Here is a 27,798-nt window from a genome sequence, read left to right as displayed (position 1 = left end):
TTCTTAATCTAAAAATCAGGGGTAACCAAGAGATGATCAGATGAAAATTTAAAAAGATCAACTGAAGAAATCTATTGGCAGTCTCTTAACGAATAATTTTTATGCAAAAATCAACATGAATTTTCCGGTTTTGCCCGTTTTGCCCTATTAGTCCACAAATTAATTTAAAATTAATTTAAAGATATATCAATATTTCATTGAAAATTATGAAATTAATCAGATTAATAAGATCAATAAGATAGTGATGAATAGTGCGTAATCGTAAATTTAATTTGCTACGATCATCCTAAAATTATTGGAACTAAACTTGAAAACCTCACAACGAATGAATTTATTGAACTTCTAAAATCGCCTAAAGGTATGCACTTTTCGAAAGAAACCAGAAAATAGGGGAATAGCAGGTGACTTTGAGTAAGTAGTTAAAATTTTCAATTTTATGTAAAAAAAAATTTAATTCTATTAAAAATGCTTTAATAAATTTTGACCAAAACACTAAATTGTTTTATTTCGTTATATATTTTTGTAAACTACATCATACATTCAAAAGATATTACTATAAAATAATAAATTATGTACATTGAGTATAAAAAACGTAAATTAATATTATTTACACAATACATTTTCACAAAATCACCATTGATTTTACTCTCTTATTAAATATAAAAATTCCTTTTTTTTTAAATTTACGACATTTCTATATCCGCGCTCCAAAGTATCTTAAGGAAGGATTTTCACCGGTACCAGATTCACTGACTGCAATAAGTCCTTATGACAGTAGGATCTACCACTTCTGTACATTTTCCACAAATGGCTCTGAAATAGGGGAAAATGAAAAACAATTAGATTGGTTTTAAAATTGATTAATTTTAAAATTAGTTTTAATTTATGTTATTACAAGGTAATTTCCACCTTTTTGTACCTCTTAGACCCCAATGGAAGTCTTTTAAACGGCAGAAAAATGTATCAGTCAATGTACTAGATTAACATTACGTCCTTTTCGTCAGTATTGTTCGTCTTTTTGGTCTAAGCTGTCCATCTGTTAGTTCGTAACTGACTGATCTCTGGATATCAAAGTCCCTAGCTCCTAGCATATGCTTTATGTGGTTCAGATGCTGCTCATGGATCCTATTGTCAGTTGCGTCAGTTTTTGAGCCTACCACTGTGACTGAACCCTTCTTGTGGGGTACAGATCGTCTGTGATGTTGTTGGTTCTTATTGACCATGGCTTCGTAAGTCGAATATGAGTCCTTGGAAGGTTTAGCCAGCCAATTGTGCTGGACACTCTGAAGTGCAGCTGGATTTCCGTATGCTGTAGTGATTGTGTGGGTCTGGATAACACCAACTGGTTTCCCATAGCCCTGACTTGGCCCTAAGGGTTTAAATTGTGGAACATAGGACTGAGGATCTGAGGGTATTGCGTGCTGTGTCAATTTGTAATTGTCTTGTACAGGATGGTCAGTACTTGATGGGACTTTCTCATTAAGTACTTTTCGCAATACCTCAGCTGCACTCTGAATTGATTTGGATTGTATATAATTCGCTGAATGTCCTGTCGTCAGCGGTGGATAGTAGTGCGAATGATAGTCATGGCCTTAACGTCGTCGAGAAAATAATTAAGATTAGTAATCTACTCCTACAGTGATAATCTAAGATGGGAGATGAGCAGTGCAAACGCAATTGTTATTGTTCCATGAAAAACTATTATATAAAAATAGTGTTCATTCATCTAATTCCAATGTAATTTACTATCTGAGAAATATGATCTCTACATTACACCCAATTTCTCAAACACTTTCCGCGAAATACTGCAAACAATGCACTTTGTCCAATTTACTGTGAATCTCTTGATCTCCTAATCTCTGTAATCTCATTTTTTAATGAATTTGTAATATCCTGCGTACGATCACCTTTCGAAATAGATGTAGATAAACTAGATAAACTAGATGACATGTGTGATAATCATGTTTTACAAATTATTTTTTAGAAATCTCGAAATTTTTTAAGGCTGTGAAATACCTATGCAATACGCAATGTTTTTGAATCTCATATTTATTTCCGGAATGAGGAGAGAAGGGGCAGTAGTAGGAAGTAGGGGACCACAAAATTGAAGCAATTTGAAATAGGGCTTCTTTTCCCTATTTTCAAATGGAAATAAGCCTTATCATAATGTATTTAAAGTTGATAATTGGTTTGTGAAGTTAAATTACACAAAAATGTTCAAATGTGCCAATTCAAATGTATCCCACCTCCCTCTATACAAGCCAAAGAAACAAAATGTTTGTTAACTTGAATAAATATCATATTCTCTTGAAAAATAAGTTCTGAAAAAATAATGAGCTGTGTAAAATTACCATTTATTCTTATATTTACTAAGAATAGGGGAGACTGGGGCAAAAAGTCACAAATTGGAAATTTGAAAATTCAATATCTTCCAAGATAAAAGAGATAGTGGTTTAAAATTTTTTCCATAGATGGCCTCCATAGACCTTCTCCAAAGTCGTAAGTTTCTTAGAATTAAAACAAGAAATTCAGAAAATAAAAAATATTGAAATTTTTAGCGCCATTTTTGAAATATTTTCCTTGCAGCAGATATCAATTTTTACCTATTAATTTTCCAAAATTGACGCACTGGTAAATATTTCCTAAACGATTTGGATTCTTTGATTACGAAACCACTATCTATTTTGAAATTTCACAAAGATTCTTTTCTCCAGAAATCCTTTTATTAAAAATGACCACTTGGGGCACGCCCCTGGCAAGTTGCCTGAAATTTCAAGCCACTTTCTTATGCTTCGATTTAAATTTATATGGGATTTTTTTTTGCATTCGCGACCGTTACACTAACTAACAAAAAAGTGAGAAGTTTTTCCGCATTATAAGATACCTTTCCGTATGGAGGGATAAATATACTAAATTTTTGTTTAAATAATTTTTTTCCTCGGAGCACTGTGAGCTGAGTCCGAGATCAATTTAAGAATTGGCTTCAAACAGCTCCATATAAAAAAATTAACTTGCCACATACTTGACTTGGGGTAAAAAGTAACAAAAGCTATGGAGCAAAAAATAACAAAGACCGAAACAATAAAAGCGTTTTTATCGTTTAGATAGACAAAACTGTGTTTTAAAAAGGTGTAGAGGAATAAATTTCCTATGAAAATATGTACACCTAACTATTTTTTTTAATTTACGAAATCCCATAATAAAGCAAATCAAAATTTGATAATATCCCATACTTGGCACTATTTGCCCCAGCATTTTTGAGAATGGTTACAAAATTATCTTTTAGGAAGCAGCTCAATAAATGTATTTCCTTATAAGGGTAGCTTGTAAAAAAAATACAATATCCGTTTTGTGGCTTTTTGCCCCAGTCTCCCCTAGTAAAAGAAGGGCTATAGTCACTCAGAGAGTATTTGTAAATTCAAGACCAATTTAGAGGTTACAATTCTTAATATAATAACTATGTTTAGTCGCTAAGATCAGAAATTGTCGTAACTTATTCGTCACCTAAAACAATTCTTATAAAGTCTGTGTGTCTTCATATAGCACTACAAATCTACACTATATCACTGAAGTTGCTTGAAGTCATAGGGGATCAGGGTAAATGTCCTAATTCAAAACCATTTCCAGACGCTTTAACTTTGACAGAAGATTCAACACATTAAGTTCATATTTTTTCTGAAGAGAATTACATTAGTTTGCTCCTTTTAACTCTTCTAGAATGTTACTGTTTAGTGAAATTTTTTTATATATAATTTGAAAACTTCTTAAATACAAGAAAAATACGCGAGTGTAAAATGCTTCTATTGGAAATATATTAATCTAAATGGAGACAAGGGAAAGTTTCTAATTGGAGACAAACAGTGTAAGTGAAACGAAGACGAAAGGCTTCCAAAATCTTGTTGAGTTGCTCTTGAGTGCAAGATCTGTTCTTATTGCTGGTCTTTTCTCATTTTCCATCTAAAATAGGAAAATCTCTCCAAAAAATCATATTTCTGGGGTTTCCAATTGAAGCATTTGCAGACACTTCAGAAAAACCCTTTTTGTTCACGAAATAGGTAATTAATTTCATTTGGAAACTTCACGTACCGTTAACAATAAGGATTAGCACATAATTTAACCAAAATTAGCCGGAAATGTGGCATAAAATGTTAAACAAACGAATAAACAACCGTCACCTCATTGTGTTTTTCATTGGAAATCATGGTCGATCGATGAACAATTCGATGGTGAAAAGGTACACTTTTAATTTTTCTGAGAAATTAACAAATTAAATTTGTGAATATGAATCGGTTTTCACTTTATTTGAAGCAAAATTAACTAAATAATGAAACTGTGGTATAGAAAATATATAAATATAATAATTTAGTACTCTATTTATCGTGAAAACAATGATGTTTCCATTTAGAGTAGCGAAAAATTTCCATTTGGAGCAGGTTTTGAATTATCTTAATTCACCCTACTTAGTAGAATAAAATTAGTTTTGTAATTATGTTTTGTTTTCTCATGTCCGTTCTCAGGACCATTCAGTCGATCTATTCATTAATTATTAATTTAAATCTTTTTAAAGTACCTGAGTGGAATAAAATAATAATAATAATTAAAATCTTAAAAGCTTTGTCGCACAATTATTGACTTTAAATCTTATTAAACTTTACTTTCCCTTGACAAAAAGTGTTTCTGCATGATATACATAATATAATTCATTATTGATTTACTTTATTTAGTTGTTGTTACATATAAATTTTAAGTTTGGGATAAATCCTCGTAAAATTTCATTCTACTTTTAACTTGAAATGTAACAACTAATAAAGACATAAATAATGGAGCTAAAACGGGACTAACAAACCATATCAAACGTATTGAAAGTTTCTTTAATTTTAAAGTTTATCGAAACAAACATTTAAACCTTAAAAATGCAGAATATTTTAACAAAAGATTGAAGCAGGTGATTCTTAATTATCCTTCAAGATAAAAAATATTTGATTTTTCAACTGTGATCTAAATTTTTAAACTTTCCTTACTTTTAGAATTAAGAAGGACATGTGAATAATTTTAAAGAATTTCGAGTAAAAATTTGATTTTGAATTTAAAAAAAAGTTAAACTAATATAGTTTTCATTTTGATATATTTAAGGCAGAAATAATTAATAAAATACTCATTGAATAATTAAAAATCTGATCATAGTGTTTTCAATATCTCGAAATTGACAAAAAGATTTTAAGTATTTTCTCTCAATGTGCGCAGTCTAAATTTCGTTTATGTATTGACTATTTATTTCTTATTAAAATTACTGAATATATTACTGATCAACTAAATTATTTTGTTTTGTTGTTTTTAACAAATAATGATTTTAATTAATTGTAGGCACTGTGATGAAACAATATATAAAAAAATAAATAAATAAACATGCAAATTGAATAGATACACTGAACTACACACGTCAGGTTAATTATATTATTCAATTAGTGGGTCTAGAGTCTAAGCTTTACCATTGACCGAAAACGACTAATATAATGTCCAAAAGCTTTCGTGACGAAACCTATTTTCGGAGGAAGAGAAATTTGTGTTTCTTAATTTCAATTTCTCGCTATAAATAAATTAATTTTATGTTTATAGAAATTATATTGGTCCTACTGACCAATTTGAAATTTGAATTTTATTAATTACTGCTTCCAATTTTATTTTCAATTAAGTGCTTCAATTGAACAAAATAAGAGATTTCTAATGGCTTTTTTATTCTTTTTTTAAGGAGAAGTAACTTTGGTAATTTAGGTATGTCATTAGCATAATATATGCATCTTTAATCACACGTAGTTTAATATTTAATGCCATTATTACTCCCATCACGTCCCCTAATTCTTCAGAGCTTTAAACTTTAAAGTTATTTAAAGCTTTAGTCCCTTTTAGTCAATCGCAGAGGGTGATTGTACTAAAATATTTAATAGCATTCAATTTAATTACATATAGATTAACCAAAAATTTCCCAAAATGAAGCAGAATTTATTTTTATCGTCTTCGACCATGCTCCCTTTAATTTTTAAAAACAAAAGTATACAAAAAATGCAGCCAAACAAACAACATTCGACCACCTCAACAAGTCTCAACTCTTGGAAACGAGTTCAAATCTTTTCGTTTTCTGTTTAAAGTCAGCAAAGTTGTCCGTTTCACTTTCCTTTTGACCACATTTAATGTTTAATTCACTTTTTATGCACCTCCAAACCATTACCACCTCAAACGCCAACACATAATTGTCCAGTCTCGTTTAAATATTTGGCAGTGGTACGAAAATGTGCATATAATTTCAGCAGGGGCAACATTAAATTCAAAGAGATCAACATACCGGCAGTCGGTGCTCCATATTTCGTGCTTACGTAACCCGGGGACAAAGATGGGGATGGGGGCAGGTAGGCATGTGAATCACCATGAGTGTCATAGCTGGTGTGTTCCACAGTGATTGGACCAGGGATTGGACTATCGTAGCTGGTGAAACCTGTCCAGAAAAAAAGAGAAAGGGATGATAAAAATTTTATTGATATTTTTCTGAAAAAACAGCCAGAAAAGGAACAGATGGAATAACTTTTCAATCTCAGTTCATGATCAACTGGTTAATTTGCACTTTTGAGTGGGAACAGCATTTGTAGCACTTTCAATTTGATCTGATATAATTTCATTCCCAGCTCGCACTTAAATTATTGCATTGATGAGCAACAATGCATATATTGTGTAAGATGTGAGTAAGAAATTAATGTATCATAAAATCTCCTGATTTCTTACACTGCTGAACATCAAATGAAGATGTGTTTTTTTCTTCTGCAATTTATAATAAAAACAAAGCGAAGCAACTAATTTCCTCAAAATCATTTGGAAATCATTTCCATCAACATCATTCCAAAATGGCATGAACTTTAGCCCACCTGCAGTGAATAAAATCCAAAATTTCGAAGTTGGTTTCATTTCGCGGTTTTTTTTTCTCGTGTCATAAGGTGATAGTAAAATTAATTTACCAACATTCTCCCCACATGGTAAATATTTTAATCCATTTGGGATTGTTTATGTAACATCAATGCATTCACTGTATCAGCAAAATAAGATAAAAGAGTTCGAAGAAAGATATTTTGAAAGCACTAACAGAAAAAAAACCGCAAGAAAATCCATTCAAAATCTTCAGATAATCGTCAAAAAACAATGATTCAGAAGAAAATAAATTAGTGTAATTACGCATTTGAGTGTATTTGTAGCATAAGCTATTCCAACCGGCAAAATGACTTTCAAATGAAAGTAAATTCAGGTCGTTGAGTTCACGTATATGAAATACTCGTAGCTAATCTGTGATATGTTGTACACACGAGTTCATTACACCTTTACACATCTCGCAGATTTATTCGAGGGGCTAATAGTTTTGCTCTAAACAAATATATCGCACGGTACTCTTTAATAAGACTATTCAAACACCTATATTGAACTCACACCGTTTGTTAATATTCGATTTAATTCAATTAATTCACCTCAAATATGTCAGAGATGTAGCTACCGCAGCTTAGGGTAAGTGTGGCAAATTCCGGCCAGCTTGCAATTTCGACCACCTTTTTTGTTCCTCGAATTTCCATGAACTTTTAGATTTTACGTACTCTAGAGATTATATAATGCAAAAGAATAAAAACAAAAAATGTAGCTTCGACAAACGAGATGACGTGAAAAAGATATTGGAAGAATTCCCGAAAGGCAAGGAACTATGAGAATGAAGGTGGCCGAAATAGGGCACCAAAACTATGTCTATATTTTTGTTCTTTTTAAAATGTTTTATGAATGATTTTAGAGTAAATAAAGACGGTAAACTCTTTACAAGGTTCCAAGAAACACTCTTTCAGAAGAAAGAATAAAAAAATCAATTTGTATTTAAAATATTACATTTCATACTTAAGACTTTGACGCTTGCATGCAACTATGCCGAAATTTGACACACTTACCCTATTTCATCGTCTCGGTCTACTTTTATCGTATTTGCATTTTGATAATTTGGCTGGAGATGATAGAGTTACGGCTTTTATTAACACGGTTGTAGAGGGAAATGACGGGGTAAGGCTAAATGACGACAGATTCCCATAGACCGATACAGACAAGTTGGAAATTTCAAGACCTTTCTAAATTATCCAAATTTAAGCAAATCGGTTGAAAAATAGGCCCTCCACAGAGTAGTTAAACTTTGACTTTAAAAAAATCAAAATGACGAATTTGCCGGTCATATGTACGTATCTCAAAAGCATATCGAACATATCCGTAAATGAAAGAAATCGTTGGAGCAGTTTTAGAGGAAACCCAAAGAAGCATGGTTTAGATGGCAAGAAAGGGTTGGGAAAAATGGGAAAAGCATCTCTAATGGGAAGTAGGGAGATGGGGTTTCTTTGAGTTATGGAGCTACACTGTTACGACTTTTTCGCCTATTTCTAAATGAAGCCGGTCCGTACGATTATTTTATTTAGAACCACAATTATTTTGTCTATCCAAATTACATCAAGTTAAAAGCCAGTTTCCATTAGAAATATACGAAAAAATCGTATAGCAATGTAGCCCCATAGCTAAAAGTAGCCCCACCTTCCCCTATGGCACTTTTGAATTGGGACATCTTTAAAATTTGGCTTTTTCTCTTATTTTTAAATGGAACTAGACCTTATTGTGATATTATTCAGCTCTACAAACCCATTGTGAAGCTACATTTCACTACGATATGCCTTCATTTCTTTTAAAATAGGAGAAAAAGTTCATTTTCAAAGGTAGTCCATTTTAAAAGTTCCCCACTTTGCATTAGGTATATTTTTTAGAGAGTGTTACCAAATATCGAAAATTGATATCTCTTGCGGATTGCTCATTAGCCCCGTAACAAGTTGAAAAAAGGTTAATCATACTTCTCTCTTCTTAAGTTCAAGCAATAAAATGAATCCGAATTACCCTAATTTACCCTAAATGTTACTTTAATTCTATTAGAACTTATTCAAAAATACTTGATTTTGATAAATAAAATAACAAACTCGAATATTAAAATACACAGATACGAAAAACGTAAAAGGAAATAACTTATATGTTTCCATTCTCTACTTCGATCACTCAGAATATAAGTCGAACAACTCGATTTTTTACAAAATTTGTTTTATTCGCTTTTTGGATACTTTTTTATACCCTCTACCTTCCCTGTGAATATTATACTTCAAAAATAATTATTTTCAAAGTTATAGAGATTTTAAGTCTCAAAAATCCTATACTCTGCATGTAAAATCTCAGCTTCAAATCGCTCTCCTGTAAAATTTATCTACTGCGAGTTATTCGTTTCTCATTCTGAGTGGTCGACTTTATCTTTCTCTTACTTCTTATTGACCGATTTTTCTACAATTAGGCACCTTAAGTGTATTTTGAAATTTTCAAAAATGGAAAATTTTACAAACTTTGAAAATACTTTTATTCGAAGTCAAGTAGGAATATTCGGTCTGATATCTTCTTATAAATTTTCGTTTATTCAATTCTATTTCGATCCAGAATGGAATTCTCTTCAAGACCTAGCAACAATTAAAAAAAATAACAATTTTTCATGTGTAATTTTTAACAATTTCGGCAATGAATCCTTGATAGCAGTTTTCTTTTTTTATAAATTAAGCCATAAATAATTCGATGAAAAAACAAAGAGGAAAGATTAAAATTTAAAAACGAAAGAAGGAAAGAAAACAATAAATTAAGATTTAAAAAAAATAAAGGAAACAAGCAATAAATGTTTTGAGAGAACTTTAAAATAAAGGAACTCTTATCTAAAATAAACAGATTAAAAAAACAATCCAAAATTATCTTTAATAATTTATTCTATAGCTAATGGAAGGGTCCCAGTAAAAATCCCTAAAGCCAAAATCCTAAAAGTCAAAATCTTCAAAGCCAAAATCTTGAAAGCCAAAATCCCAAAAATCCGTAATCCCGAGAGCCAAATTCCCGATTCCTTAAAAGTGTCATAGGTACTTTTATGAGAGAATCCGAACCTACTGGAACAAAAGAAAATTTTCTGTGTTTTCGAAAATTGTTGCACACATTATTCTCCGCATAATTCCGTATTTTTCTTGATTTTTACTATTCGAAATTTTGGATTTCGGGATTTTGGTTTTTAGAATTTTGGCTTTTCGAGGTGTTGACTTTTTTGGATTTTAAGAATTCGGCAAGGAATTCGGGATTTTAACTTTCGGGAATTTAACTTTCAGGATTTTGACTTTTCGGGAATTCGAATTTTAGGGATTTTGAGTCATTCAGGATTTCACCTGTTCGGAATTTTGATTTTTCTGAATTTGGGCTGGCGTCGAATTGAAGCGTACTAAGCCACAGGGCAAATTTTTTAATTTAAAATCACGAAATTTGTGTGTTTATTTTTCAATTTAAACAGTGTATTTATTTAAGCAATATAATACGGAATACGGAAATGAAAACAAGAACGGAACGGAATACTATTCAGAATTCAAAACTTTTAGTATCAATTACGTTTAGGAGGCAAAATCCTTCTACCTCATCAACAAAATTGAAATAATATAATCGAATATAGTAAATTAATAAAAGTAAAGAAAGGAAAAGAAGATTATCCTGAAATAAATTTGATCATATTTCAAATGATTAAGAAGCAGGGTAATGTATTTTTTTTAAACTAGTAAAGGAAAATCCCTTAAAGTAATTTTCTAAAAAGATAATCCTACAGATAATCCTGGATTATAGTCTTGTATTCTAGAATTCTAGTCTAGAATACATTCTAGTCTAGAATCTATTCTAATCTATTCTAGTCTAGAATTCTAGTATAGTAGTAGTATTCTATCTTGTATTCTAGTATTCTTGTATTCTTGTAGTCTTTAGTTCTTTACTTCAAAAATAGAGTTTCTGTTTCTATCATTTTTAATAATCAGTTACATGATAAACAGAAAGATAATTTCGATCAAAACCGCATTTCGATCTAATAAGCACCGAGTTCTCTATTTTTACAAACATGTTTTTAAGTTTGTTTAAGTTATAAAAGAAATTATTCAATAAAAAAATTAATTTCCGCAGTAGTAAAAAAATCAAAATAAATAATTTTTTATTTAAAAATGAAGCTTGTTCGCTTGTTGTTGTTCATGTATTCGTCTCACGAAGTAATTCAGTTTTCATTTCGACTTTGAGAACGTGCTTTTTGATATAAAGAATCTGTTTTGGTCAAGCTAGATGCATTTGTCTTAAGATAATATCACACGTAATTAAAATGTTTAAAAGATTTATGATTTCATTTATTGAACCAATTCCAAATTTTGGATCGCATCAATTACCTCATAATCAAAGCCAAAACCAAACCGAATGAATCTTTTATTAGCGGAATTGAATCATTGAATAATAAAATAATATTTTTGCATAAGTCGTAATAGTGAAATTCATGTGATTAACCCCTCGAATTTGCACAATAACATGATATGGAAGATTCAAAAATTCGAATGATCATTTTGAAATAGATGATCGTAAAAAAATCTTTAATGAAAGTTCCTCTACTTTGGTTTATTTTACCCATTACATAAATGCTTCCTCATTGTCAGCACAGCACGCTGATGTCTTCAAATCTTACACCGAAAAATATTTTTGTGTTAATACTCCAGTCAAAAAAAAAAGAACTCTTCGCTGGAGAGGTATTGTGTGTAGTAAAAATAATGCTGGAAAAAACCAATTTCTCTTGAGAAGAGTCACCACTTACTTTCACTATGGCCAGTTGGACTTGAGTGTTGCGAACTCGATGATCCGCCGCTCAATTTGGCAAAAGGATGAGGCTGAGGTGGTACAAGGACGGCCTTTGTGATGATGGTCTTTCCCACATTTGTAACTTTATCACCACTGGCGGCAATCAACTGGAATATGGTCAAATGTGTTACATTTGTCGCAATTGCACAAGGTATACTTTGAGTGACTTCTAGAGGTGCTAATTGACTCAAAATTTAAAAGCTCTTCCTAATAAATGGTTTAGCTTTTTATATTGAAATTACACTCTGTGGTTCAGTATATGGAACTGATGCAAAAATAACCACACTTCTTTTATATCGCTTACCGAAGCGTTAAATAGACTTTCTATGGGAATATTTCTAATCAACGTGTAATTTGGGTTTGGGGAGGCTCTATTAACACAAACAAAATTAATGCTTTTTTTTACTGTCAGCACATTTGTAGGAAGTGCAATGTTCATACCTTTCCTGAACCACTTATCAGATAGCCACTTCCTTTGATCAGTTGACCCTTAATTGCTGTAACACCTCCAGTGATAGCTTTAACAGCTTGGAATAGTGTATTAAGGATGGACTTCTTTAGATGCCAACCATCAATCTTAATCTCTTCATGCTGGAATTTAAAATGTAAATTTAATATAAAGTACATATTTGCACTTGATTTTTGGGAAATCCGTCAAGTTTTATTCTATGATGCGTGTGAAAAGCAAATAGTGGTCAAGTTTACGTATACTATTATAAATGCAAAAATTAATTATGATTTAGCTAGCTCGTGAATAGACATGAAAATGCTTACAGGTGCTGGATGATGACTCTTTGAGCTACTTCCTGAACTACTACTAGCAGCCAGGGATGCTGATGCTTGCCCAATCCCACTCAGGATACTCTGTTGAACAACCAAAACCACTATAGCTCATGCTGCAATCATAAAATTTGCACAATACTCACCTTTTTGATACCACCAAATAAGTCAAAACCTGACCTCTTGGCTCTCGTAACATCACCTAATTTGTCTGAAAGAACTACGGGATCCAGTGATGAGTCAACCACAGGACTAGCCAAGAGACCAGGTAACATCAATAAACCGCAGAAATAGAATAACTGCAAGACATATTAAATCAATATTAATTATGAAAACAATTTTTTACCACAATAATAAAGTAACAATTTATAGTGGGTAAATGGTATTGCAACTCTGATGAAATATTTGACTAAAAGGAGCCTCATTTTCGTGCTAATTACTTTAATAGCCATCACACTTTGAGCTCTGCGTTAAAATAAAATATAAGAGATCACCCGTTTTCGCAATAAGACATTCTCTCATTTTGAATGTGGTCACAAGACAGGTGGGGTCGTATTTTTAAAGTCGATGAACCTGCAACAACATTTCAATTTTGACCAATATATTTTGACTCAGACCAATGCTCTGTCGTTGCTCAACACTGCACTGATCAATTTTCATTTATGCACAAGACAAAACTAGCATTAATTATACTATCAAACACATCAAACATAATTCACTACAGGGCGTACCATTCTGAATGCAAATACAAGACTATGAGACAGTTTAGCGCATGCGAGACTCTAACAAAATTTATGAAAATAAATTAATATGTCGAACAATTAATCTGTCGGGCAATTTTGTAATTAATTCATCAAGAAGTGTTTAAGAAAAATGATTAAGACATAGCTATTTTATCATACGAATTTTAAATTAAGGGTTTAACCCTTTATAGACGATTGGGTCACCGGTGACCCAAAAATGAAATTTTTCCTACGGCCTTCTAAAAAGTTCCTTTGCTCTAGAAAGTCATAAAAAGTGATTTTTCATGACCCTCAATTTTTGACCTTCTCGTCCTTACAGGGTTAATCTCTCTAAAAGGTTTAAATCAGGAAGATACCGTGAAACCAAAATGCACATCCCTCTCTTTCTCAAACATTTCGAATGTCTATCTCACTCTTTGGCGTTCAAAATTGGACTGAACTAAATTGAATTTGTTATGACAATCAAAAGAAGAAGAAGAGTTGGTAAAAGTGGGAGAAACATGCAGTAGGTGTCAAAAGTTTGTTGCCTCATGTATGATCGGGGAACCAAGTACAAATTAGTTGCCTGTAATACGTAGATTTTATTTAATATATTTCGAAAAAAATAATTAATTTGTTTTCATGTAAAAAATTATTGTTTTCCAAAGGTTAATCATTTTTGATTCGTCAAAAGTTTGTTGCCTCGTTTGAAAAGTTACTCAAAATGGTCAAAAACATGTAACTAACTTAAAATAAACCGACTATATTTTGAGTTCATGCCATTTGAGAGACAAATGGTGGGTTTGTACGTTTATAAAGTTGTCAATGGAAAATATATGTATATAAAAGTAATGATAAATATCATGAAATAATCTGTTTTTTGATAATTTGTAATTTAGGTTAAAAATGGCAAATTACAAAATCTTAAAAGGAGGGAAATTGTCGATATATATACTGCTGGAATGAATCTTCGTCGTTAATTGCTTAATTGCTGAGTCTTAAAATACTCTGTTCCCAATAAACAACGTTGAAATTTTTCTAAGAATATCTAACTTATTACAGGAGTTACTCCTTGAAGCTATAAGCCTTAACCCTTTAAGGACGAGAAGCTTTTTTCTGATCGAAAATCAATAATAAAAAAGAAACTAATAAACAAAATTAATTAAATGTCTTACATCTAACCTTGGAAAGACCGACAGAGTCTGATTCGGTATATTTTTTTCTTCTATGAACGATAGAAACTAAAATAGCCTAAATATTTTAGTAATTTTTCTGACGATACCAATGAATGATAATATTTACTATAACGAAAAATATTATGTATAAGTAGTGTACTTTCTATTCCCAAAAGGGGTTTGCTTAAAAAAATTTGAAAATATAAAAAATATTAAAAATTATTTATCAGTGCGGTCATTTGAAAATTCGTCACTTTTGAGCTTAAATATTTGCTATATAGAAAATAGTTGGAGTTTTGCTAAAATATCCTAGATTCCTATAACCTTCAACTTTACGATTGCGTACAAACATTAGAAAGAAAGAACTTTGGATAGTCAGAAAAAAATGATTTTCTCTATGGGTCACGGGTGATCCAATCGTCCTTAAAGGATTAAGGCCTCTACACACTAGGAGCAATTTTTAAAAAACATGCATTTTTAAAGAAAATTTACCCTATCCTTGTGGGCAGAAACGTCAGAATTTTTTTAAAAAGGCAATTTTTACGAAAATTGTTTCTAGTGTTTAGACACGATCAGGGCTCAAATAGACTAAAGCTGTTTCTCGAAAATAGTTAGCCTATAAAATTTGGCGGAAAAGAATTATCCCTAATACGGGCTTCAAACCTGAGACTTAGCGGGTCCCGGCCAAAATCCTGAAAGCCAAAATCCCGGAAGCCGAAATCCCGAATGCTAAATATTCAACCATTAAGATTTTTTGGAAAAAATTACCTTAGGATTGGATTATTAAGGACAGATGACCTATTAAATTCAGAAAAAGCAATAAAATTGGTTGCTCTTTATGAATTTGATATCTTTGAGGACTAGGCTAAACATCTAGAATAAAGACCGGTTAAGTATAGTATCATATTTTATACCTAAATGTCACATATTGTGTAATCTATTAGGTTCTTATAAAACTTTAAAAATAATTTGAAAAAGTTGAGCAATAAGTAGTGTCCCACCGACCCCTATTAACAAAGTTTGAAGACCAAATTTTAAACAAAATAATAGAAAAAATAAATATAAACAGAAAAAAAATAATTCAAAAAAAAGAAAGAAAAAAAGACCCCAAGTAATGATGAAATTAGTTAAGTATAATTTCTATATTTTTGTCCAAATGAATGAAACACGATCTTAAAAAAAGTACATAATGGTGCTTCGAGCACCATTTATTTAAAAAAAAAGTCTGCATAATAACTCACGCACAATTACTTATATTTCATGAATATGTATTGAAAACTAAGTACATGAGTGAAAAGTCAAAGACATTTACGAAATAAAAGTGATTATGTGTAACTCATTAGTCAGAAAAATGCAATATCTTTATTCACACCATTTTCTCTGTAATTATTTTTAATTTGCGCAGGTGTTTTGGACTACTTCCGACTGTGATAATTAATATTTTGAAAGATTTACTGAAGCATTTCAAAAATTCTCTGATAAAAATTGTTCTATTATTTTTATTAAAAAGAACATTTTTAATTGGGAAGCTAGAAGATATATGAGAGGCCCCTTAAAATTCATTGTCTCTATCTCATGCCGTTTGACCTCTTAGTTTGATAATAGCCAGTAAATGCCGAGATGTATTGCTTTCTAAATCATATTTTCAATATTCTACCTAAAATGTGAAGTAATTATCTCAAAAAATTTACAAACAGCATAAAATTGATGGAAAATATATGCATTTTCTGTACCTTTCGGTACAGACAGTATTAAAATAATTTTTGCAGAATTTGCCTAATAAAAAAGTATCAGTTTCTCTTGATACGTTTCAATATTAATAATTATATTTCATAATAATCACCCCAAATAACTGCATCGCAAATAAAATTAATATCCGTTCAATTTTCATTCAAATAAAATTATTTTAACAACGCTTTAATATATATACCTTCATTTGCCATTGCTCAACTTGGTTAACAAAAATTTTTATGATCAAAATAGTGACAATATAACAAGTAACACAAGGAGAGTTCATTTCTTTATTTTACAATTTTAAAACTAAGGCATTGCATTAAATTAAGTACTTATTAAGTTCTTATTAAGCACTTAATGTGTTAAGTGGGTTCTTAGGTCATTAACAAAAAAACAACAGTAATTTATACTAAAATTCCAGTAAGGAGTACTAGCTGGTACCAGTACACTTTTGTGAATCCTCTTTTTGTTTAACATCCTAAATTGATTGCAGTTCTTTAAAAGCTTAAAAAGCTAAAAATCTATTAAATGTTTTTAATTGATAAATCAAGTACATAAAATATTCTTTTAATATTAATATTTAACTAAATATTTATGCAAAAGTCAACTTCAAATAAATAATGCAGTGTAAAGCCTTTCTCTTTAAATTAAGTACAGACCATTACGTTGTTTTAATTAACCGTAATACATTTTTTAACGACAACACATTAGGTTTTTAATAGATATGAATCGTATTTAGCGCATCATAAATTCTAATATTTTGGCATGATTCAATAAATTTAAAATTAAATAAAATTGAAGCGTGTGACAATTTCGAGAAATTCGTGTTTTATTGCGAGAATTTTGCTGGATATTGGTCAAATAATAAATGTAAATTTTGAAACATTAAAATCTCTATCAAGACAGATTATTTAATTTAGTTCTTTCTAATAGTATAACTTTTTTCTGTGACCATCGCTGTCTTAGCATTGATTACAATCCTGAAAACGAAATGAATAACAAATCGTTTCAACGGTTATATGTTCAAAATTCTAGTGAATATTACCGGACTATAGATTCAAAGAGATTATGCTTAAACCTTTAAGGGTGAGATGCTATTCACTGATCGAAAATCAACAATAAAAACAAAAAAAAATTGTAATATCTTACATCTCACCTTGTGAAACCCAACGGAGTTTGATTCAGTATATTTTTTTTCTAGAGACAAAAATAGCCCAAAAATTTAAATCACTTTTTTTTCTGACGATACTAAATTATGATATGTACTTTCTGTTAATAAAAACATTTTGCTTAATAAAAATTGGCAATATAAAAACTTAATAAAAATCATTCATCAATGTGATATTTTGAAAGTTCGCCACTTTTGTGCTCAAATGTTTACTTTATAGCAAATAGCTGGAAATTTGGATAAATTTTCTTGAATTCTACAACCTTCCACTTTACGATGGCGTACAAACATTACAACGAAATTTCAATTTCAATTTCAATTTATTTAGAATGAAAATAGGACAGTATGTCCTCTATACAAAAATTAGCCCTAAACATTATGATTGTGATGTTGATCTTGAAGAATAACTGGAACCCACACGATTCAAGATAAGCCCCCTTATAGAAATGACTTTAGATAGTCAGGAATGATTTTTTTCTCTATGGGTCACGAGTGACCTAATCGTCCTTAATGGGTTAAAAGCCAAAATACCGAATGGACAAAATCTTGAATGGATCGAAATCTGGTCGAAATCCCGAATAATAAAATTAAATAATTTTTGCAAATCTATTATTTTGAATTGTTTGGCTTGCTTGTGTGAAATGTGGCTCTTTGCAATTCTATTTATTCGGGATTTTGATCCATTCGAGATTTAGACCCATTCGGGATATCGACCCATTTGGGATTTTGACTTTTTAGAACTTTGGCTATTCAGAATTTTTACTTTTCGAAATTTTAGCTTTCGTGATTTGGACCGAGACCCACTTAGAGAGCTGCGAGTATCTCTAACTCAAAATACGATACTTTAGGATACCAAAGCAGAGTGTATCAAGCCTCAAAAATTTCACAGTTTACTTTATGAAAATTTTGGAAATATTCCACTGTAACTTAAAGAAATTCGATCGTTATTCTAGTATAATTATGACGTCAATTCTCTTTAGGAAAAAAAAAACTTGCGATTAGACCCCGGTGTTTAATGTCGTACTGAAGCTTTTCATGATTTTCCGGAACAATTTGCTCATGAAGAACCCCAATATCTCCGATTTATCTCCTATTCGCCTAAATTGATACATATCAAAATATTATTGGCTCTGACTCTGTATTGGTAGTTGAAAGATTACTATTAACCCTTTAAGGCCATGTATGACACCGGCGTCCCAAAAATAAAAACTATTATTTCGGACTATTTAAGGGACAAAATAACCTCAAATAGTCAAAAAAAATGATTTTGTTTTTGGGATACCGGTGTCCCACTCATCCTTAAAGGGTTAAGATACTTTTTGGGTTCAATAGCTAGGCTTCTAAACCTCTCTCTTTGGATATACTCATCTTCCCATGTAAGTGGCTTACGTGATCATAAACTATACAAGCTGCTAAAGAAATTTTCTACCGTTTTGGTTCTGAAAATAAGACGGCAATGGGCACATTAAAATTGAGATCAAAAACAGACGTGACAGTAATAGACAATACAACTCAATAAAGATCGATGGAATTTTTAAAACAAAAACTTAACATATTATGTCTGTATTTTAAGCTATAAAGATTATTTGGTATGAGATAATAATTATGGATTCTTTAAGAAACCCCTCTGTTAAACAGTCTTTATATTAAAGGTATAGCGCAGTTCCCAAAGGTTTCATAAGTCTTAACCAAATTTTATGAATTTCATAATCTAATAGAGCATTTCTTTTTAATAATACAATTCTAAATCAAAATTTTCCGTAAAGTGTTGACCGATAAGATAGAGAAGTTAACTCTCCAACGTCTGATTTTTAATATTCAAGAAAAAGTAGTGAGATACGTTTTTCTAGGCTAATAACGGTCCAACAAACTCAAAAATACCATCTGTTCGTCATTACCTTTTTTAGTTTGAGCGTCAAGTGAGAAAAGGTGAAGATACCTTCACCTTTTTTTATTTAAAAATAAGTTTTTTTTTATTTAAAAATATTGAACAGAGAATAAAATAAATTAATTCTGTGTTTTATGGATGGTTGTTCTATGATTACTATAAAAATATATATTTTTAGAAAAACAATTTTTTGCAAAACTGGAAAAACCTCATTTTTGACCAATTTTTGGGGGATGGGGAACGTATGAAAAGTAAAGAGGTTGGGTACGAGATAATGTCATTTTAGGAGGGGTCATCGAAAACCGGAAGTCGATATCTCTCATCGTTTAAGCTCCAGAACAGTGAGAATTTGGAAAAAAGTCGATTATATAACTACTCTCTCTTTGAGTTCGAGCAGTAAAATTAGAATTTTTATAATTTAGCATTGACAAATTTGAAGTTGTGTTGAGCGCTCTAATTTATAACAAATAATTCACAGGTCATGCTCTTGGATATTTAAAGTCGGATTAGTAATCTCATCATCACAGCCAAAATCTGCTTCTTCGTATTACGACCAAATCAATGAATTTCAGCCATTTATAATTGGTCAATTCCAAGAATTTGATCTGACTATTCGCTGTGGGCTGTATTTATACCATTTTATTTGTTTTTTGTGAGAGAAATTATGCAAAACAGTTATTTACTTGAACAGAACAATTAAATGAAAAGACCGGTTATTTTTGAAATTTTTACATCTAACTACCCAAGAGGCTCCAGAGAGTATCTTCATTTTTTGCTCCTAAGACAATTTCAATTTTTTATGGTTATGAAACTAAATATATGAAGTAGAATAACACATCTTTCAGGAAATATAATATTTGTTTCACTCAGAGTACCTTAGAGGGTTTTTTTGTACTTGAAACGAGAAATGTTGCACAAGGAATTTTGCTGTTTTTTTCTCTGACATGTCACACAAAACTGACAACAGCAAGCAAACGAAAGCTCAAAATGAATTCGAACCATCAAAAAAATGTTAGTAAGACTATGACTGAGGGTACTAAAAAAATTTTGAATAAATAAAATGAACTCAGTAAACGCGATTTTCGTAATGCTACTCTCGAGGGACTCAAAAGCGATAGAGGGTTAAGCCATATGACTTAATGGCCTTATGTGCTGAAAAGACTTACGGCTTAAGCCGTTAGATGGATTAACGTAATTATAATCAACATAATGATTAAAATGCATTTCCATCAGATTCCCATTAAGCTGTCTCTCGGCTGAAATCGTAAATCTGTCTAGGACATAAGGTCTAAGTCCTGTATTATGGTACTGATGGTACTATTCCAATGAAAATGTATTAGTTCTTTTCGTATTAGTTCTTTTCTCAACTATTTTTCCCAGTGCTCACCGTGTTCCTAAGCTACAAAACAGTCGTGAAAGGAACCAATAGAAAGAAAAATCAATTATGTAGAAGCACTTGAGAACAGAAAAGTGCTAAAAAAAACATGTTCATTTTGTATTGGAATAGCACGATTATTCAATTTCCAGTACTGAACATCTTAAATAGCCATATACTCCAAAGTCAATCTATCTGAAGAATTAATTGATTACATTGCAAAAAGCAAAAGCTTTCAAAGTAGTATTTGGTATAAAAACCATGGACCAGTTGAGTTCAAATTAAAACACTCTGTATACAGAGATTTTTCTGGGTGATATTTTGAGAGATATTGTGAAATCGGACACAACGAACTCCTAATGTTGGACACTTTATGCGATAGCTGCAGCTGGTAATGAAATAAATCTAAGAAATGAATGAGAATTTAGCTCCAAGAGTTTCACTTTCTGCAGCAGTCTCTTAAAATCCGTGAAAATTAATTTCCTCTTATTAGTGCTCTAAAAGTTTCTTAAGTACTTCTTAATTGTCACCATGCAATGACAAGCTTATTAAAAAATTCCATGGTGCAGCTAAACTTTTTGGACTGTTGCATAAGTGTCATACATTTTGTAGACGGTTTATTAAACCAATTTAATGCAATTTTTCTCTTATTCGCTACTTAATTTAACCGGAATTGAAGAGAAAGATGTTCACATTGAAAATAAAACTAATCTGAAAGCACCATTTCTTTCTTTTTCTGCATGAGAAAATAAACCACGCTCTAGAGACTGATGGTAAATTAATACACTATATAAATATACAATAATAAATGCATAAAATTATACAACAATAGAAATTATCCATTTCCTCTCACTTATACCACTGAATGTCACTTTCTTCTTGAAATTTTCGCCGTGAAATTCGCAATTCATTAGATGAAAATAAGCTCTAAGCAAGGTTTCAAGAAGATCACGTAGGATTTTTTGTGTATCATCGGGGAAAAAATTGAATTTTGTCTTTTGATACCGGTTTTTTTGCAGACGTCTTTTCTCCACGTATGCAGTATAATTTTTATTGTTTATTTATATCTACGCGAAGAAAGTTTCTTCAAGTTCATGGTATTTAGCATCATGTTTTCAATGGTATAGACATCAAAAGCTGATTTTACGGAAGACAATGACTCTTTCAATTTTCTTCTTTGTTCTTGCCAAATTATTCACTAAGTATTTTTTGTTTTGGTTTTTCGGTAAAAGTACCATGTACAATGCTCTTCTAAAATTAGATTTTAAATTTCTCAGTAGCACTTTTTGATGGATGTATCATATTTAAGTCATAGTTTCATTTATAAAAGAAATTTACACCAAAAAAAACCGGACTGAAGGTGTACCAATGCGGGGAGATGAGAAGAAGCAAAAGATGCCACAAGGTGTCCGTCAATGATTTCGAGAGGAGAAAGTGCAGAAAAAAGCAAATAAAAGTAACGTATAACCAGTAAGCGTCACTTCAATTAATAAATAGAAAAAATCATTTACTAATTAAGAGATAAACAACGGTTTGTCATTACACTGCAATTTCCTGAAGATGCTTACAACAATTACCTTCATGATTAATGAGCCGATGATCAAAAGAACAGGAAAATTAATTGATAGTCCTTTGGTGATGCTGAGGCAACGTTACAAATTCGATTTGCACTAGTTTATCCCTAATTTGAAACCCTTCTCAAACTTTCAAACTATGTACATTTAGTAATCACTTAGTCTTTCACTTAAAACGTAAACTGATTTTATGCGGTACGATTAACTCTTTCTGACTGCATTTACAACATTGAATCACTTTTACTCCAATAATGTGCCAAAAAATCTTTTGTGCAATTTCGTGTCTTTCTCCCAAAACTCTCTCCAAGTAACTAAAATCCAAGTTGATGGCCTGCAAACATCCAATATCACAATTTGCACCTTTTAACGTTCACTCTTCGTCTTCTCCGACGTTTTTAAATTTATTCCACTCGTGGTACTAAGAGAGAAATGAAGTGGTACACACTTTTATATAAAGACTGTAAAAAGATTCCCCTTTCGATTGCCCCACCTTATCAATTTTGCATCCCCACCATTTGTTTTTTTAAATAAAAAAAATAACAAAAATAAGATTTTTTCTTAATTCTTTTCTTTCGACTCGCACTAACTATCATTTACAAACCAAAGCTCCAAAAAGGATCCAAAAAAAATCCCTAACTACTCAGGATTTCCCAATGTTATGTGATCACTGAATATCATTTCTCTTTAGTTCATGGGACAAAAAGTGTGAGACATATATAGCGTTATAAAATTAGATGGATCAAATACAAGTAAAATAGAGTTTTGGTTCAGCGCTCAGCCAAATTGAAATATTAGCCATTCATTTCCATAAAATAAAAAGACAATCGCATAAATGATGGGGTTTCAATTAATAGACTAAATTATGTACTATTAAATTGGCATTATACTGGGGAAGAGAGAAGTACACAAATGCTTTTACTTTTCCCTCAAACCACATAATCACTCAAACCAAATATTTTCGGAAGTATATCAATCTTGTTTTTGATATTACTTCACTCTCAGATGAAATGCAGATGATTAGGATTTTTGGTATCTTTCGCCAAATCAAAAAATTACGTATTGCTTCCGTTTGCCAGATGGTTTGGAGTTATGTACATTTGTTTTTGCTATCCAGATAACTTTTATACATCGATTGAGTTTTGATAAATATTTTAACACTCAGTCGCTTCCATTAGCCAATGTGGTAAAAGCATTTTGACAACATTTCACGAGGAGTTTTATTTTTAAAGCTACTTACAGAATGTTTTCCTTTTTGAAAACTTGAGCACTTAATACCAATTGATAAATTTGGTCGTTAAAGAAAGTTTTTCGAATGCAAAGAATATTTTTGCTCGGTAAAGGAGAATGATCTCTTTTTAATTAGCAATAGAAATTGCGTTTGGTCGATAATCTCACTTCACTGCTTGAACTCAAAGAGAGTGTATTGTATTGATCTTCAGTTATGCAACATAATTAGACCTCTCATCCCCTGGAAAGTCACTAGAATTTTGAATACTTAAACTTTCAAAAAGAAATTGTAGTTTTAAGATAGGCATCTAAACATCTAACATGGCTTAAACTGATTTCAGTTCAATTTTTAATTGATTTATCTGCCAAATGCAATATAATGACTCAGCGTCTAAGTAATACTATTGTTTTCTGATGATCATTAATAAATTTTATAGTAGGGGAAACTGGGGTAGCACCGAACACTAATTTTTATTTAGAAACTAGGGTAGAGTCAGTACTTTTTCGCCAGTAAGCACTTTTTCGCCACCTACAAATAAAATCACTTTTTCAGGGAATTATGAGCTCATGGAACTACGAAATGACTATTACTTCGTAACCTCTAGTCCAACGGATCAGAAAACCATAACTGGTGCTCCACCGACTAGATTATTTGCAAGTTAATTGAAGAAATTGTCGACAAGGTGAACAGTCACCAAAAAAATATGGAGTTCTTAATAAACTTGTCAACACTCAGACAAATTGTCTTGCAATATTTTATGTTTTTGCAGTACAGTATTTGATATTTTTTCACTGAAAGTCACTTTGTTATTAACTAAGCTTCGCTCTAATATCATTATTTAATAATGTTTTCCAAAAAAATAAAGAAATACGGATGTGGTGAAATAGGGCTTACTTTTTTCGGTTGTGTAAGTACTTTTCGCCACTCATTTTTCCAAGCATTTTACAAGTGGCGCACCTCGCGGAATTTAGTTGAAACAGACGTAATTGTCAATTGATTTTTGTCGCAAACAAAAAATGTGCAAAAAATCATTCGAAATACTCTAATAATTGTGCAATATCGGTGTTAAATAAGAAAAGTACTGCGCAATGTACTTTTGCGGGTTTTCGAAAGCTGCTGTTTCTTAAAAATCAATTAAAAACAAGTGGCGAAAAAGTGCTTACACAGTGGCGAAAAAGTGTTTACAAAGTGGCGAAAAGTACTGAAACATGCATTGTTGCAGGAAATGTATTTTTTCAACTAGATGCCCAAAAATTCCCGGAAAGTCTCCTGGTTCATTAGAGAGACAATGCTTCAAAGCACTTGTACAGAAAATGTCTTTTTATTTCGACAAAAATTGTAAGAATTACAAGGGTACAAAACCTTAAGGTGGCGAAAAGGTCTTACTCTACCCTACTTGGACTATCTCGATCATTTCTTCAATGGACAAGCATTTCCATAGTTCCTATATAATTTCCTATAGATCTTATTAAAAAATCACAGTACTTGGTGCTACACCGTATTCGGTGGTGCCCCAGTTTCCCCTTTTACTTTTTACACGAAAATAAATACTTTTTACTGATTATTTGGAGTTTTTTATAAGAAATATTTATTAAATATTATTTATCAAAATATCTCCTGCTAAATTATTTAAATTTTTACTGACAATACATTTTTAAGTAGAGGAGGGTGGGGACTTATCTCATATATAATATTACCTTTGAAAATACAAAAATTTTGAATAATGAATTGATATATGGGAATTGTGCTACATGTTTTCAATTAGCTGGACTTAGGTTAAATATAGTATCAAAAATTTGGCAAATGCCTTTTGGTCCTCCTCTACACACTAGGAGAATTTTTTTTTTAAAAAGCCTTTTTAAAGAAAATTTCCAACATCCTTGTAGGCAGAAACGTTAGAATATATTTTAAAAAGGCAATTTTTGACGAAAATTGCTTCTAGTGTGTAGACATCATAAGTTTGAAGTGGAATATTTTCAATACAAATACAAGTTTTTTCTTACTTTCTTTTCAGAAGTGTTGTTTGGATCCTTGTCAAGCAGTTTATCATCTTTGCTTTTTTTCTAAAATTAGTCTTATTAATACTTTTATGAATGCATAAAAATATAAATATGATTTTGATTGTAATTCTGGACACCTTGCTTGCAATTTTGGACACTTTGCTTGTAATTTTGGACAGTTAATTCACCTCAATAGGATGTCTATTGCTCTCCATTTCAAGAACCTAACTTACCAAGTCCTCCTGTTTATGAGAAGGAACCGTAAGATGTTCCAAGAAGCTTGGAAACTTTCCATATAATTCATTAAAAAGAATTGTCTTCGGCAATCCTAGAACCCAATCTACCCAATTCCTTGCTTTTCCGGGACTCTTTTAAAACATTTTGCACGGAATCTCGTTCATAGAGATAATGATCCTTTGTTTCTTCAGGCATTTACACAATCTAGTCATCACAAAACCTAAAAATTTACAAAACTTGGAAAAAGATACCTGTCTAAAATATTAAGTATCACCTTACCAGTGAACCCCTGAGATAATTATTCATTTTACACACGAAAAACATAGCTCACAAGGCAAATCTCACTTTAAGTCAAATTAGCAAATCACTATTAACGTGAATATACACAATATTCAATTATAACACTTAAAAGTATTGAAGAAAAATATTTAGTACTTCACCGCAGCTAAATAAGACTAAAGAAAACACGTATTTCTGGCATTAGAAGGAACTTCTCGCATTAAAGTTTGAACAGAGGCATTTTAATTCAAATTTTATACAAAATTTATCACATTTAAATATTTAGATAGAATACACCGATTTAGGAGCACCGATTTAGTTCTGAAAAGCTCTAAATACGCGTGGAGGTTCCTTGCCATGCTCCCCATAAATTTTAATTAATTTAAAGTTCAATTTTACCCTAAGATTGTCCAAAATTACAAGCAGTTGCCCTAAATGCTTTTAACAAAATGTGTCTTATACGGTGACAAAGGAAATTAAAATATGTATGTTATACTCCTCTATCTTTCAGAATTTAGTTAAAGGGTGGTGATACTACAACTTTGACAAGCTCATCTTAAACTTTGTCAAAAAGTAGGACAACTTACGTTAAGTAACTCATAGGGATAGTCCGATAAAATCATCCTCTGGGAGAATCTTAAGCCTAAAATAAACATCCTGCCACTCTGAAGCCACTGAAGAAGGTGCATAGAACACGAAAGCTCTGGGAAGAAAATGATTTTTGTCATGGATCCTATACCAGCTAACCACTAGCATACCATCCCGGGGAGAATTGATTTTTTTATCCCTTAAAACTCATAACTGACCTTCAGATGAAAAAGAAATTAAAAACAATTCCATTTCAATTTTTCATTCCATTATTATGTTTATCTTAAAAAATAAAATATATATTTTTAATTTTAAATTTGAAAATGTTTATAGAAAGATGCGATTTGGCCTTTAAATGCTAATTTAAATGAATAAAGTTTAAAATTTTACTCTGTATATTATTCTTATCAAAAATGTAGATAATGCTATTACTTTAATTTACAGGAGGTTGTAACGTCTCTTTAAGGGACCGAGCCCCTCGCACTAACCTCCTCTAATCCTGCTGACTGTCCGTTAGTTTTCTGAATAGGTAATTGCCGCAAAATTCGTCCTGTCCATTGTTCGTTAGGTTCAGGTTAGTACCTCTCCCTTGAGATCGATTACCCAATTTTTTATCACTCATCTGCGTATACCGGGGTCTAGGCAATAAGCAGCTTGGAGTTGAACATAGGGATTAAGAGGATGATTCTATATACAGTAGAGTCCCGCTATAAGCCATTGCTCTATAGTCCACAATTTATCAACCGTTGATTTCAAATTACTGAGGTTATGTTTTTTAGTACGCGACATGCAATGTTGTCATAATTATTTTAATATTTTTGGCAAACTTTATTGAGTAGTTGTGATAATTGTGATCCATAAGTGAAGAGAGCGAGGACAAGTACCACAATCGCAAAGAAAGTGGAAGTCGTCGAGCAATTTCAATACTAAGAGTCGTTGATCATTTTGAAAAATGACATGGACTATAATGCGACCCAGGTGTCAAATCTGGAACCAAATATGGCCTATAGCGAGACTCTACTGTATTGCATAACCCCCTTCTCATTTAGACCTCATGGAATTTAACTTGGACTTCAAATATTCATAGAATTACACCAATAAATATTCTATTGTTAATGTAGAAAAATGCTTATAAAAAATGTAATTTTTATCAAACTTTAATCTTATCAATCGATATGTATATGCGATTATCGTATCTAATATCGTAAATATAACAAAACGTAATAAGACTTATATAAGTTATTTTAACAAATAATATTAAAATTCTTTTCATAC

General features: G+C 31.2%; 1 protein-coding gene across 2 annotated transcripts; it reads right to left on the bottom strand.

Moving 5' to 3' along the window:
• Positions 1-478: 478 nt before the first annotated feature.
• Positions 479-22,709, bottom strand: LOC129798693 (uncharacterized). 2 transcript variants are annotated; one of them, XM_055841971.1, is made up of 7 exons: positions 22,195-22,709; positions 12,702-12,854; positions 12,550-12,639; positions 12,217-12,366; positions 11,732-11,882; positions 6,341-6,490; positions 479-813 (listed from the first exon to the last, which is right to left on the bottom strand). In XM_055841971.1, the coding sequence occupies exons 1-7, from the start codon at positions 22,198-22,200 to the stop codon at positions 782-784; spliced, it is 732 nt and encodes a 243-aa protein (XP_055697946.1). In that variant the 5' UTR covers positions 22,201-22,709; the 3' UTR covers positions 479-781. The 2 variants fall into 2 exon arrangements, with proteins under 2 accessions (XP_055697946.1, XP_055697945.1); XM_055841970.1 differs by lacking the exon at positions 479-813 and adding an exon at positions 920-1,591.
• Between the last annotated feature and the right edge of the window lie 5,089 nt (positions 22,710-27,798).

This window comes from Phlebotomus papatasi, chromosome 1, assembly GCF_024763615.1.
Source record: "Phlebotomus papatasi isolate M1 chromosome 1, Ppap_2.1, whole genome shotgun sequence".
Taxonomy (NCBI): domain Eukaryota; kingdom Metazoa; phylum Arthropoda; class Insecta; order Diptera; family Psychodidae; genus Phlebotomus; species Phlebotomus papatasi.
This window is presented reverse-complemented; position numbering and strand designations above follow the sequence as displayed.

Coding starts and splice junctions, on each gene's coding strand:
- LOC129798693 (XM_055841970.1), bottom strand. Junction 12,640..12,701: donor TATTTGGTGGTATCAAAAAG/GTGAGTATTGTG, acceptor GTTGTTCAACAG/AGTATCCTGAGTGGGATTGG. Junction 1,592..6,340: donor ATATGGAGCACCGACTGCCG/GTATGTTGATCT, acceptor GACGACGTTAAG/GCCATGACTATCATTCGCAC.